Here is a 15,468-nt window from a genome sequence, read left to right on the forward strand (position 1 = left end):
TAACTATTTTAGGTCAGTTATTTCTTGGAAATAGGAGGGCTGAATCTGATTAACATGATAGTTTAATTCTTTTCCATAGTAGATTTGTCACAGAAAGTTAAAAGTAAAGTGAACCCTAGCATTAGGAAACTCCCTCAAGTAAAGGAGCATATTCACAGCCAAGCCTTCTCCTGGCCACCACTGCATCAACCAGCCCAAGGCTGTGACTTCCCTGTGGCTCTAGCTGGGTGACCTCAGGCCTCCCTTTACCCTCTGAATAGGTCTATAAAACAAAGGTGTTCTGCATCTTTGGAGGCCCTATTCTACTTCTACTCTCTGTGTTAACCTCCTAATTTCTGGCTTAAGCAATGCTTGGGGGCCAATTATTTATAATGTGTGCATAGTGGTATTAAACGTTTATAGTCTTGTAATATCCACAAAGATGCATTTATGATACAGCCAGACTTTATGAGACTACCAGATCAAAACAATACAATGATATATTCACAATCTTCAGAGTGCTTCAGATACACAGAAACGTTAACAGACAGAATCCCATAAAACATTCTCTAAATAAGAATATTGTGACAAACTCATTGGTATATACTGAAATAATCAACATGACTAACCGAAGAAATCTCTCATAGAGATGACCAGATGCCACAGAGAAAATATTAATTATGTCATCTTTATCTTGTTTCACTTCCTCAGTCTTCTGTCCTCCTGTAAAGCCCCTATAATAATAAAGGTAAAAACAAGAACACTTGAAATGCTAGTACAGAAACATAGCCCTTTAAGAGAAGAGCTACAGAGATGGTGTTTTCCATTCCAGTTCCTTCCCTGGGGGGGTGGGGGTGCAGGAGGAGCCAGTGAAGCATCTGCTGGCACCCGGAGAGGGCATAAGGCAACGAAGCCACCACAGGGTAAAGAGATGGATGCTGCCTGCAGGCTACCACGTAGCTTCAGGGACAGACTGAACACAGGCGATTCCACAGAATGTGATCTGCTCAATGGAAGGACAGGCACAACGCAACGAGAGGCAGGAGGAAGTAACTTCCCCACAAGGGGACATTAGCCTCCTTCACTTTGTCAGTGGAAAACACACATCTACTCTAAAGAGAAGCAGAAGATTTGGTGGCAGAGTGTAGACGCTGAAAGGCCCAGATGGGATTCTTTTTTTTTTTTTAATAATAATTTTTTTTTTTTATTGGTGTTCAATTTACCAACATACAGAATAACACCCAGTGCTCATCCCATCAAGTGCCCCCCCCAGTGCCCGTCACCCGTTCACCCCCACCCCCCGCCCTCCTCCCCTTCCACCACCCCTGGTTCGTTTCCCAGAGTTAGGAGTCTTTATGTTGTCTCCCTTTCTGATATTTCCCACACATTTCTTCTCAGATGGGATCTTATACTCAAAAGAAGGGAGGGATGGTGTCATATCTCAGTCTTTCCTTAAAAAATCTTACTTTATCTTACTTCATTAAATGATGCCAATTTACCATTTGAAGGAGTCCCAAAATCCAGATTCATTCTCAATAGTTCCATCACTCAGCAAGTCTTCATTCACCATGTCTGCCTTTTTCTGAACCTGCAACCATATGCGAGGAGTGCCATCAACAATAGGGAATGAATTCTCCCACAAGCAGACAACCCACCTGGAGTACAGATGAATTCAACAGAACCATCTTCAACATATCATACCAAAGCCTCAGGTGACGAGACAGCAACCTCTTTTAATTTGTTTTTACTCTGAAAAATGGTCACAGAACCTCAAATTCTACTGTGTAGGAAACAGAATCTGAGCAAAATTAGAAGCCTCATTCACCAAGCTGACAGCTGGCTGCAGAGGAAGAGTGCAGTTGGCATTAGCATGGTCAGGAAGAAGTCACTTCATGTCACAAACAAATCCTGTTTTCAGGATTTACCAGGATAAAGACAGGTTCAATCTTATCACCAGCAGAGACCAGTTTTCTGCTCCACCGTGTATGGTCTGCCTTACATTTTACTGTGTATAATGATTATTTATTCCATAATACCTTTTACTTGAATTTAAGGCACTAAGAACTTCAAAATTCTAAGTGAAAAGAAATGAAAGAGGGCTACCACTTATTACTGTCATTGAAATTTTCTTCTCAATTTTTTGAGAACAGTCATGAACAATAATGTGAACTATGGCTATGTAAGCAAAATCATATCTAGGAAAACACTTTATGTAAAATGAGACTGATATTTCTCACTGAGATTTCCCAAAAGGTGCCATCTCTCAGTTGAAGAAAGCCACAAATGTATATTTACAAAAGACATTTTACATTTTTTTTTTTTATTTTTTTTTTTTTTAAAAGATTTATTTATTTATTCATTCAGAGAGAGCAAAGAGAGAGGCAGAGACACAGGCAGAGGGAGAAGCAGGCTCCATGCAGGGAGCCCGATGTGGGACTCGATCCTGGGTCTCCAGGATCAAACCCCGGGCTGCAGGCGGCGCTAAACCGCTGCATCACCGGGGCTGCCCAAGACATTTTACATTTAAAGAAGTATTCTGGAGCACCTGGGTGGCTCAGCTGGCTAAGTGTCTGACTCTTGATTTTGGCTCAGATCATGATCTCAGGATTGTGAGATTGAGCCTCACATTGGTCTCCACACTGGGCATGGGGCCTACTTAGGATTCTCTCTCTCTCTCTCCCTCTCCCCATCCCCACCACCCTACCCTGCATATGCTCTCTCTCAGGGAAAAAAAAAAAAAAAAAAAAGGCATTCCTATAAACACTATAAAACTCCAAAGGTGAATTAAAGTTTTAAGCTGGATTTTTCCCCCATCAGCTTTACTGGCATAAAATTGACAAACAATATTATATAAATTGAAGGTGTACAATGTGATGATTTGATATGCATATATATTGTAAAACGATGACCATGGTGATAGCATTATCAGTTAACACATCCATCTATTTCTAGGTAAGAGCTATTGAATGCCAGAATATCGCCACCTTTACCCACTATAAAAGAGTGGCTGCCTTAGCATTACCAAACTCACCTTCACTTTAATAATTTTGCTCTTGAAGTTGTTGAGGACAACAACAACTTCATCAGCATCAGGAGGAGAATCTGTGCCATCATGGCTTAGAAAGAAAAGAAAGGGAAAGAGTAAGACAGACATTACAAATTACAATTCTCAAAATGCAGTAAGTGGTCTGACATCAATCTGCCATATTTGTCCATCATCTTTATCATAAAGGAGTTTTCCAGAACAAATTATTTCCTCACAACCTGTAGGAAGCCCCTTCAAGCTACACAGAAGCACTTTGTCAGAATCTCTATCCTTCAAACATTGAGCATTCTAATCAGTCACAACCCAAACCTCCTTCTTGAGTCTCCTCTTTAAATTACCTTTCACAGAGTGAAAAGCTGCCAGTGCTGGCAAGCTCATGATGAGCACTTAATCAAGGCCTATATTCACAAAGTCTGAGCCAAGCTCAGTACCAGCAATAAAGGAGTGCCCAGGGGCATGAGCCACTCTTAACCATCACTAGAAACATATTACTCTACTCCTTCATGGACAAATAAAGCATGACTCTACTTCAGAGTTCTGTACAGGCATCTATCTACTCTATCCTTTTGCCTAGAGGCACACAACCAGCCAACTGTAGGCCCTGTACTCAATCTGGTGCCCATGTTCTGGAGAAAGAACTATAATAAGCTCTATTTGCAGGCAGAGCTTCGGCAGAGGAAGAAATATTTATAATTAAAAACAAGATATCCCCAATCAACTGCAATGCCTAAAATTTCCAAGCACCAATTTTCAAGGTGTTAAGTGCAGAAAGCCACAACAAAATATGAACTCACTGTATTCATTCACTGTAATCCAGCAGAGAGCAGAGTTCTCAGGCAAGGTAAGTTTCTAATGGGGGAACATGAAATACTCCTAATGGGGGAACATTAAATACTCCAGAGTCTGAGAATATCCAAGATAAAGAGAGCCCTAGACAGTAGGAAGAAAGGAGGACTCCCCACTGCTAGGGAAGGCAAAGAGTAGCCAGGAAAACAAAGGGACAAAGTTTAGAAGAAGAACAAGTAAAACTTCTAATGATGGGATTAAATTCTACAAAACAATATTTGGAAAACATTATTTGGAAGAAAACCTGGTATTTACAATGAATCTGTTATTATAATACAGGTTCAAAAATCCACACTGCTCTAAAGATCCTATAGAAGTAAGATGACACAAGAGAATATTTTAAATACACTGTAATGGGAATCACTTCCTAAAAATAGACATGACCTCTCTTCACATAGCTTAAAATTAAATTGTGTTAAGCAGAATTTAGATTATACCTTTTAAAAGGCAGTATAATTTTTTTAAACTAATAGGCAGTCAGAGCAAATCTCAAGGCAAAAACCCTTAACCAACGAAATGCTCTGACATACTTCCATACTCCCACAGCCTGGGAAAGCCAGTGCCAGTACTACAGATTTCATGGCCAAAGCTTATACTTACTGTGTATCTGCAATTCACCCAGGGTCCAGAAATACACTGTCTAGGTAGAAAAATCTGTTATTCATTTTTTCTTTCCTTTCTTGAAATGACTCGATATTTCATCTGCCTATGGTTTTCATTGCAGTGAGAAAATGATCTGATTCAAAGATGCTATTAGCACAAAGGAAAGACTAAAGAGTGAAATTTGACTATACTTCCTAGTATTTAACACCAGTTATTGCCCTATCATACCCTGACAGTTCTTCTATACTCAATTTTCTAGAATAGCACTGTTTCATCATACATAAATTAAATCCTTATTCCCTAGCTGTCAGTGTAGTACTCAATTCAAGCTGATTCTTTACAAAGTGTTCTGGAAAAACAGCACTTACATCACTTAATCCTACCTGTAGATTCTATAAATATCTTCAGAACGACCCTTCCTTAGTCTGAGAATCCAAGCACCCGGGTTGGCTTTTAACTGAAAGTAGCCCTACAGCAAGAAGAAAGACAAATTTTAGTTCTCTTTGAAATATCAAAATACTGTTTTCGAGGGATAGTTATAATTTCGGTGCAATTCTTTAAAAAAACAACACACAAACAAACAAAACCCTACACATTAGAAACACTAGCAAAATACAGGCCAGTGAAGCCAAGAAGGGGGTTCTTGATCTGTGAGTGAAGGATCAATGTGTCATGTGTGAATAAGCTACAAACCTTCAAAGCCAAGAAAAACACTGTCAGCTCATAAGCAATTTATTTGCAGGGGCCAGTTTACTTAGAAAAGAATATTAAGAATATTCTAGCATTTTTTTTAGGCTGACATGTAATTCTGACCTACAAGCTCATAAGCAATTTATTTGCAGGGGCCACTTTACTTAGAAAAGAATATTAAGAATATTCTAGCATTTTTTTTTAGGCTGACATGTAATTCTGACCTACAAGGTTAACTTATAATTTTTATATTGACCAAATTCAGTCGAACATGGATTTTAATCTCCCTCATGTTCACATTACAAACTCCTTCATCATAAATCGTAGTGTCCAAATTAATATGACTCAATACCACCACGTGATGTACTGCTTATTTACCAGATTGGCCATAACAATGGTATCCACAATGACTGGGTTGGCTGAAGTTCCTAATGTAAACTGCAGTCCTCGTGGGGGCTGGCCTGTGGTGATGTCGTAGCAGTGACCTTCTAGTAAGAGGTACTCCAGCTCATACTCAGCAGCCACCACACTATCCACCTGCAACAGCAGAATTAAATCACTTGAAAATTACTCACCAATAAAAAAACCCAAACTGTTATGGGCACATGGGTAGCTCAGTGGTTGAGCATCTGCCTTTGGCTCAGGTCATGATCCCAGGGTCCTGGGATTGAGTCTCGCACTGGGCTCCCCACAGGGAGCCTGCTTCTCCCTCTGCCTCTCTCTCATGTGTCTCTCATGAATAAATAAATAAAATCTTAAAAAGAAACAAACTGTTGAGACATGTAATAACATGGGATTTCAAACACATTGTGCAAAGTGAACAAAGCCAGACATAAAAGCCTATATGCTGTATGGCCATATTTCTAAGAAATTTAAGGAAAAGCAAAACTATAGTGACAGAAAGGGGAGGGGAATGCCTGTAAAGGGGCACAAGAGAACTTTCTGGGGTGATGGAAATGCTCTGTATCTTGATTATGCTGGTGGTTAACAACCATATACAATTCTCAAAACTCAGATGGGTTGGGAAAAGAATCAGGAAAAAAAGAATACAATAAGGAGGTTCTGTACAGATGAAAAGATCACATTATCATCTAGGAAGTAGTATGGGGAAAAGTACGTAAAATACACTGTCAAAAGAACAAATAGATCTAAAAGCTAAAGAATAAGGAAGATAACAATGAGAACAGCAGAGAAAACTGTAAATTCATCTTGGCCTACAGGATATAGCTGAAAATACTAATGCTGTTCTAAATGCAAATATCTAAAATGTATCATAGCTCCATGACATAAAACCATTCATATTCTACATCAATTGCCTAAATTATTACTGATTCCTTGCAGAAAATACAATATAATTGCAAGGTCTTGGGGCAGCTTGGCTTTTGTTAATTAAAGGGTTTTTATCCCAGGCTACTTCACGCTTGGCTCTGTAATTCTACCTAATGCTAATAATGCACCATTTGGAGCTTAATGTGTTACTGCAACACTAAATTCCAAAAGCATAATAATGAAAGCTAAGGGGTAAACCTCCACAAGCTCACCAAGTCCCATGCTCTGTTTTCAGCAGATACAGAGAAAGCCCAGGAAATAGCAGCAAAAACTCTAAGGATATGGAAGAGAGCTGCTCTGCATCTGTTCTGTGCCTTCTTGCACTGCTCTTTAGTGCTTTCTGTGGCCATTGTACAATCTCCTCGCCAAAAGTTGGTTCTTCAAGGGCAAAGACTGTATTTCCCATTTGTTACAAATATGGTAGACAGGTTTGAGGTGGGAAATAAGGCAAGTGTGTACACACACTCTCCCCTCACTTATTAGCACCTGTGGGATTCTTCTTTACCCTAATGAAAAGAAGGCTGAGGAGTCCTTTAATAACTATCTTCAAGTTCCTGATCTCCCAATTCCTAAGAAGAGGAGCCAGGAAACAGGCTTCAACTCTAGGAAGAGATCTTTAGGACAGACACAGAGACAGTTATCTTAAAAGGAAGAAGGCTCTGAGATGCCATTAGCTCCTTGTAAGTAAAGACCATGTGTTTTAATTCTTTTGTTAATACACTCTGAGCCAGGTACAGAGAGTGAGGGCTGTAAAGAGACATCAGTGAAACTACACTTGTGAACTCTCGATCTTTGAAAGTGGACTGAGGGAAAGGACCACTTACCTTAGACACTCAAAATAGTTATATGAACATAAATGAAATAAAGAACAGAAAAACAAAGAAAAAAAGATCAATGAAGCCAAAAGCTGGTTCTTCAAAAATATCAACAAACTGACAAACTTTTAATTGGAGTGACCACAAAAAAAAGAGAGAAGAGCCAACTCACTGAAATCAGCAAGGGAAAAAGATACATCACTATTAAGCTTAAATTTAAAAGACTGTAGAAAAATGCTATAACTACAGACCAATTATAATCTAGATAAAATGGATAAATTCCTGAGACACAAACTCCAGAAACTGACTTGAGATAGAAAATCTAAACAAATCCATAATAAAGGAATTAACTGGTAATTTAAAATTTTCCCAAATAGGTAAGAAAATTAAATAAAAGATATTTGGTTTGAAGAAATAAAACTACCTCTATCTGCAGATGACATGATCTTTTATAAGCTTGTATACTAAGACCTATAAAACATTTCTGAAAGAAATTAAAGACTCAAATAAATGGAAAGGCATCCCATGTTCATGGGTCAGAACACTTAATGTTAAGATGGCAATATTCTTCAAACTGATCTAGGGATTTAATGTAATCTCTAACAAAATCTCAGCAGCCTTTCCTACAGCTATTAATAAGCTGATTCCAAAATACAAAGAAACCAAAATAGCCAAAACTATCCCAAAAAAATAAGAATAAAATTGGAAAACTCACCAGTTTCAAAACTCACAACAAAGCTACAGTAAGACAAGTGTGGTCTAAGGACAGACACAGATCAAGAGAATAGATCTAGGGATCCCTGGGTGGCGCAGCGGTTTGGCGCCTGCCTTTGGCCCAGGGCGCGATCCTGGAGACCCGGGATAGAATCTCACATCGGGCTCCCAGTGCATGGAGCCTGCTTCTCCCTCTGCCTGTGTCTCTGCCTCTCTCTCTCTCTGTGACTATCATAAATAAATAAAAACTAAAAAAAAAAAAAATTAAAAAAAGAGAATAGATCTGAGAGTCTAGAATTAAATTCATGTAGGTTTAACAGATCTTTGACAAAGGTAGTACCAAGATCATTCAATGGGGAAAGAATAGTATTTTCAACAAATAGTACTGTGACAAACGGATATTCACATGCAAAGAAAGGTGTAATAATACCTCATACCAAATACAAAAAACTCAAAATGAATAAAAGACCTAATTGGAAGAGTTTAAAACTTTGAAAGTCTTCTAGGAGTAAATCTTCGTGACCTATGATTAAACACTGATTTCTCAGGTATACAACCAAAAGCACAGGTAACAACAAAAAAAAACAGGGACACCTGGTTGGCTCAGCGACTGAGCATCTGCCTTTGGGTCAGGGCATGATCCCGGAGTCCCGGGATTGAGTACCATATCATGCTTCCTGCATGGAGTCTACTTCTCCCTCTGCCTATGTCTCTGCCTTTCTTTCTCGCTCTCTCTCTCTCTCATAAATAAATAAATAAATAAATAAATAAATAAAATCTTAAAAACAAAACAGCTTTCATCAAGATTAGAAACATTTGTGCTTCAAAGAACATTATCTAGAAAGTAAAAGACAGCTAACAGAATGAAAGAAATTATTTAAAAAAAGAGAAATTATTTACCAATCGTGTATTTGATAAGGGATTTGCATCCAGAATATACAAAGAACTCTTACAATTCCACAATAAAAAGACAAGGAAAAATTTTAAAATAGGCAAAGGAATTGAACAGACATTTCTCCCCCAAAGAGAATATACAGCCAATAAACACTTGAAAAAAATGCTCAACATCATAGGCAGGAATGGGAAAATGGTACACTCACCCTGGAAAAGTTTGGCAGGCCCTCAATTAATTAAACAAAGAATTACTGTATGATCCACCAATTCCAAGAGAAATAAAAGCACATCTACAAAAACTTGGACATGAATATTCACAGCAGCATTATTTATAATAGGCAAAAAGTAGAAACAACCCAAATGTCTATCAATGAATGGATAAACAGAATGTGATATATCTATACAATAAAATATTACCTGGCAATAAAAAAGAATTAAATACTAATACATGCTACAACATAGACAAACCTTAAAACTAATAATTTAGGTGAAAGAAGCCAGTCACAAAAATATATGATTCTCTTTAGATCAAATGTTAGAACAGGCAAATCCACAGAGGCAGAATGTAGAATAGTGGTTGCCAGGGGTCATGGGGAATGACTGCTAATGGGTATGGTTTCTAAGTAGTGGTAATGGCTGAACAATTTTGTGAATATACTAAAACTACTGAATTGTATACTTTAAAAGAGTGAATTTTATGGTATGTGAAATAGATCTCAATGAAGCTATTATTTTTTAATAATACAATTATAAGTGATAACAGACATCTCTGTTCAGTCAGAAACTACCACCACTCCATCTTAAACAGTTTTACAACACAAGATTACATACGTAGGAGCAATGACATTCTTACCTCTTCTAAATAAATATTATCAAGATCATACGGTGTTCTGACAGACTCCACCATCCAACTCTCCGGTGTGTTCAAATTCAGGGTGAAAAGAGGAGACTGTGGCATATCCAAAAATTTTGCTATTGGACCCTTAGCAAAGCTATTGTCTGGAGTGAAAGAAATCTCTGGTTCTAAGACATATCTGTAAAAGCTGAAATTAAAAAAAAAAAAAAAGTGAGTCTTTTTAGTACTCCCATAGTCTTTAAGTTCACAGGCATTCACACAGGTAACTAGCTAGTTTAAAATAAAACAAACTAGATTTGCAAGGGTATCCTCCCAGACTGGGAAAAGTGTATCCAATACCATCTCTTGACCTAATTATGCCTCCTGTGGCTGTTGCAGATGCAAGAGCAGGAGGAACAGAATTGAGAGGAGAGGTCATTCTTTCTGATACTGGTAAGGGTGGCTGTTGTTTGGAGTCACAAGATTTCCTGAACACATGCCTCCTATCAGTAAGAGAAACTTATTTTTCTCTTAAACACAAAGTCCTAAATGGTTCTCAGGTGAGCCCTGAAAACACTACATGCAGTAGTTTAAACATTTCTCCTACTCAAGGACAATGGTGGAGGTTGAGAATGGTTTAGTCACTTTCAAACGGTGTTTGAGTTCACTTAGAATCTAACTTCTAAAACATGGCACATACAGGGGCGCCTGGGAGGCTCAGTTGGTAAGCATCTGCCTTCGGTTCAGGTTGTGACCCCAGGGTCCTGGGGTAGAGCCCTGCTCAGCAGGGAGTCTATCTCTCTCCCTCTCTCCCTCTGAACTCGCCTCCTGGCTTGTGCTCTCTCTTTTTCTTTCAAGTAAATAAATAAAAATTAAAAAAAAAAAACAAACAAACCCACAAACAAAGCACATTTGCACATCAGGAATTTCCCACAGACCCAGCAGATGGCTACCCTATTACTATTAACATCTTTTTATATAACTTTCTCCATAAATGACCATTCCAAGGTTCAGACAACATAGAGCTAAGCCTGCTCTCCTTCTCAAGATACATGCAAATGAGTTTCCTCTGACAAATATACTCCAACTTGAAATAACTGCTCCACTTTTAAGATAAAAAGGAACAGACAAGTTTCTTTCTGTACCACAGCACATTTTTTTAACTAGGTAAATTTAATAGCTACATTGATCCAAATACTCTAAAATTAAAGAACTATGTAATTCCAAGGGAGGGAGGGAGAGAGGCAGGCAGGCTCAAGTAACCTGAGTTAATGCCACTTAAATGCTTCCATGCCCACACTAAGTTCTTAGAACTGTGAATGAGAGCAGAAATTGAGCAAAACTGAACATACAGTTAACAATCTTTTCAAACATGAAGTCCACCTATAAACCCATTTGATCTTTAACATTTAATATCACCTTTCAGATACCACATTTTCAATTGATTTTCTTAAACAGTTTGTTTTACCTTTTTAAAGGCATGTCAGAAAGTTTAGATTGGCAGTTCATAAACACTCTTAGATTCATGTTGATCAGCTGGGTTAAAACCTAAAAGAGTAAGCCAGGGACAAAACATAAAATTTTCCTACATAGAAAGTGACTGATATTTGAGGCAAAATATTTATATATTCTCTTCAGAAACATCCACTCTGACACTAAGTTAACACCTCTTAATATCTCAAGAAACACAGAAAGGTAATAAAAGCCATAAAATCTGTACTGGAGAAATTTCTGAAAATCACAACTCTGGCACACAATCTAAATCACAAACACTTATCACTTGGCAAAAGCATGGCAAATGGGCTACTGCAAATCACTGCTCCCCCTCATGTAATGAAGCAACTGATGGATAATGGGAGAGCTGTCTATACAAGGAAAATTTTAAAGGTTCATCAGTATGGTCTATATACTATAGTAGGAAAAAACCTTATATACACACACCCACCAAAAGGTTAGTTGATTATATGTCAATTAAATGTCACCTCAAAAAAGAAATACAACTCAAAAAAAAAGATGTTGAGGCAACTGTCTTTTTGGCAGAGTTCTTAGATTTTCTTAAAATTGTAATATACAAATCTACAAGACATGCTAATCTAAAAAATGCTAGTTTTTAAAAAGGAAAATGATAAAGTAAAATTATTTTACCCTTTTTAACTCTTATTCATTATAAATCAAAATATGGCAAAAATCAATTTAATTATTTTTTTTTAAGATTTTACTTATTTATTCATGAGAGACACAGAGAGAGAGAAGGGCAGAGACACAGGCAGAGGGAGAAGCAGGCTCCACGCAGGGAGCCCGACCTGGGACCCGATCCTGGGTCTCCAGGATCAGGCCCTAGGCTGAAGGCGGCGCTAAACCGCTGAGCCACCCGGGCTGCCCCAAATCAATTTAATTAAAAGACATCTTGCTCTAGGGACGCCTGAGTGGCTCAGAGGTTGAGCCTTTGGCTCAGGGCATGATCCCGGGTCTGGGGATCGAGTCCCACATCTGGTTCCCCCCGGGGAGCCTACTTCTCCCTCTATGTCTCTGCCTTTCTCTGTCTCTCATGAATAGATAAATAAAATCTTAAAAAAAAAAAAAAAAAAGAGAGAGAGAGAGAGAGAGAGAGACACCTTGCTCTAAATAGGACATTTTTAAAAAATTACATGAGGAAACCAACCAAACTTGTGCCAACTTTCAAGGTTATAAGGCTGTTTGCAGAGCCATTATCAATCTTTATGAAGACATTTGTGCTTTGCCAAGATGCCCTGTAACATTTTCCAATGCTCTCTGAAGATAACCAGGGGAACAATGACACTCAGAGAGTCACAGGGCCTGGGACCAAGAAATGTGAACTGCCATTTAGGGTATGCCTACCAAGAGCAATGGGGCAAGTCTCTGTGCTTCTCTGGTGACAGGGTCAATGACAACCACGACATCAAAATACGTCTCTCCTTCCTTTGGCCTCATTTTAATTGCACTACAGAGATCAAAAAGACAAAACATTAATCTATTGGAAAAGAGAAAACAAGTTAACTTTTTTTTTAAAAGGTCCATATAACCTATCAGCCCTCTCAGCATTTCTAAAAACACTTGTTTACTAGAGCAGTAAGATTACATGGTGGTTAATCATGTAATTATATCTACCTAAAAGTTTGCAAAACCTGCTAAAGACTCAAGTTCACTCTAAATGAACAAAGAGATATGTGTTGAGAAGGAAAACCAGCTTGATGCTAAAAGCTGATGTTTGTTTTTGACAATTACAAACACTATACCAATTTTTTAATTTCTTGGCAAGAAGAGTAATGAGTAGTGAAGAAACAGATTTTTAAAAATAATACAAAGAACATTACAGAAAACTTGTGAGAGAAAAAGGAAATAATCACAAAATCTCGCCATCCCAACCCAACCATGCTGTGGCATTTTTTTCCGTAGACCTTCTCAAATGCCCATAGATATAGAGCAGCTATACCTAACGAATATTAGCAATTTTAGAACAATATCCTTGCTTCCCCCACCACTTTATCACAATGATTTTTCCATATTGTTACACATTAAGCATCCTGAATAGGAAATAATCTTCAATATACCAAGTCAATCTGGCATGTTTACTTAAGCTATTCCTTATTGCTGGACATTTGGACGGCTTTTGCAACCTATAAGTAACACCATACATACAAGTTTTTTTCATACTTAGAAATTTCTTTAGAGTTGACAGAGTCCTAGACATGAGATTACTGAGTCACAGGATACAAATATTTTTGTGCATAATACATGTTTTTAATCGCATTTCCAAAAGAACTGAGTCCCTTTACAAGGACATTAAGTCATACATATTTTGTCTTAGTAACTGAAAAACAGTAGCCGTTTAGACGTCAGGTTGTACATCTAGGCTTTCTGAGGAGAAGGTGCACCTTCCCAGCTGCTGTTTCTAGTCACATGGCCTCCTTCTGAAGTCATATTGACTTAGATGACTTAAGAGGAGCAGGAGCCTCTGATACATTTTGAAAATGAATAAACTTGAAAGGGTTTTAAAACACATCCAATTTTCCAAAATCTAAATTTGTCAAATCAATGCCTATCTCTGGTTGCTCTCAACAATATTTTAATGTAGTTCTGGTGCTAATCATTACTGTTCTGTGCAAAAGCAATTTACTCAGTGGGAGGAAAAACAAAAGTACAAAATAAAATGTAACTAACAAAACTGAGGAACTATAGTTTAAATGGTGATGAAGGCTATTTCAAACCTTAACTGCTTTGGAAATAACCATCAAAATAGCTTTGTGCCCGTTATCAAAGCAGATGTTTTCAATTTTTGATAAAATTTCCAGCTGCCAATAATTACTCCACAATAACCTTTTTCCCCACTCTAATACAGCTGTTTTCAAAGTGTGGCTCCAGACCAGCAGTATTAGCTTCATCTGGAAATTTGTCAAAAACAAACTGTCAGCAAACAATCCACACTTCCTAAATCAGAAAGTCAGGGGGTGGGTCAGGCAATTTGCACTTTAACAAACTCTAGGTAAAAGTCAAAGTATGAGAGCCCTTCAGATAACCCGGACCTCTGTGCTATTCCAGAATTCTGGACAGAGAAGCTCACTAAAGAATGGGATTATATAAATTCTCACAAAAGGAACCAGAAGAAACGTCCCAAACAATGCTCTATAGCATCTGAATAAGGCACACCCAGGTCAAAACCTGTGAACCTGGTAGGTTTGGGTAGAGTTCTGTGTGACAAGTTAATGTTCTGACCCAATGTTCTAGGTGATCCACAACAGGCAGTACCAGAAATTGACCTTGTGTGTTCTTTTAACCACTCCACATTTCTATCACAAAAAAGAGAATAAGACAAAAACCAAGATTAGAGGACTAACAGTATGGAAATGGAGAATAGTATAAACTAACAATATCATGTTGAAAGATACTAGCTGTATTAGAGAGAGGACCAGAGTTAGGCCAAAAGTGACAGACAAGAAAGGGAAGAAACGTGTGTTAAAGCCAAACCAATCATTTCATGTTAAAGATTAGCTCATGCTGTTGCTGTTCTGTGAGCCACACTTCAAGGGCAAGGATATACATAAGCAATAATTCAGACCTTTCTATTTCTCACACAAATAAGAAACTTCTGATTTAAATATAACAAACACTTATTTAACACAACCCCAATGAGAAGAATTTCTCTAATTAGAATTTGTCTCATAATAGAATTTGTAATTAGAGCATTTTAATTATTTAAGACTCATGGAAAAAACGATGCTCTAAAAAGAAGAGATTCTTGCTCGAGACTCACTATCTTGGCCATGAAAGGCGAACAAGATAGCAAGCCAATTAGGAAATATGTTTCCTGTGGTGGTAACTGGGTAAGTTATTTCCTGAAAGTATACAATGATAAAAAGATGAGTGCTAATGGGCAAAATCCAAACAGGGCTAGCGAGGAGCCCAGAAGTCTTCCCCCAATGACAATGTAAGAAATTAGAACATACAGCCAGGGAGAAAGGAGAGGGTCTCCTCTCTAGCCTTAATCATCAAATAAGTCTGGTCAAATTTGATCCCCACAAGAAACGGCTGTCAGAAAGCCCAGATCAATGAAACCAAAGTCCAATCTACCCCAGACTAATTAAATCAGAATCATAAAGGAGCATGATGCAAGCTTCAATATCTAAAACCTCTAAGGCACAATCAAAATATATAATCTGCCTGGCTATATACATCAACTGCAAGGATTCTTCCCTAAG

The 15,468-nt window shown here is 37.9% G+C and overlaps 1 protein-coding gene across 3 annotated transcripts in view; it reads right to left on the bottom strand.

The window, feature by feature from the left end:
* Positions 1-15,468, bottom strand: part of UGGT1 (UDP-glucose glycoprotein glucosyltransferase 1) — a 122,998-nt gene that overhangs the window by 18,442 nt on the left and 89,088 nt on the right. For all 3 annotated transcript variants that reach the window (XR_013358971.1, XM_077861219.1, XM_077861218.1), the window contains 8 exons: positions 12,611-12,713; positions 11,220-11,299; positions 9,770-9,959; positions 5,543-5,701; positions 4,858-4,943; positions 3,011-3,095; positions 1,479-1,567; positions 609-713 (listed from right to left, as the gene is read on the bottom strand). Coding sequence is in view for 2 of the 3 variants with exons in the window: in XM_077861219.1 (XP_077717345.1) it covers positions 609-713; positions 1,479-1,567; positions 3,011-3,095; positions 4,858-4,943; positions 5,543-5,701; positions 9,770-9,959; positions 11,220-11,299; positions 12,611-12,713 (897 nt within the window). In the remaining variant the exon portion in view is untranslated. The remainder of the gene's footprint in view (positions 1-608; positions 714-1,478; positions 1,568-3,010; positions 3,096-4,857; positions 4,944-5,542; positions 5,702-9,769; positions 9,960-11,219; positions 11,300-12,610; positions 12,714-15,468) is intronic.

This window comes from Canis aureus, chromosome 20 (genome assembly GCF_053574225.1).
Source record: "Canis aureus isolate CA01 chromosome 20, VMU_Caureus_v.1.0, whole genome shotgun sequence".
NCBI lineage: Eukaryota > Metazoa > Chordata > Mammalia > Carnivora > Canidae > Canis > Canis aureus.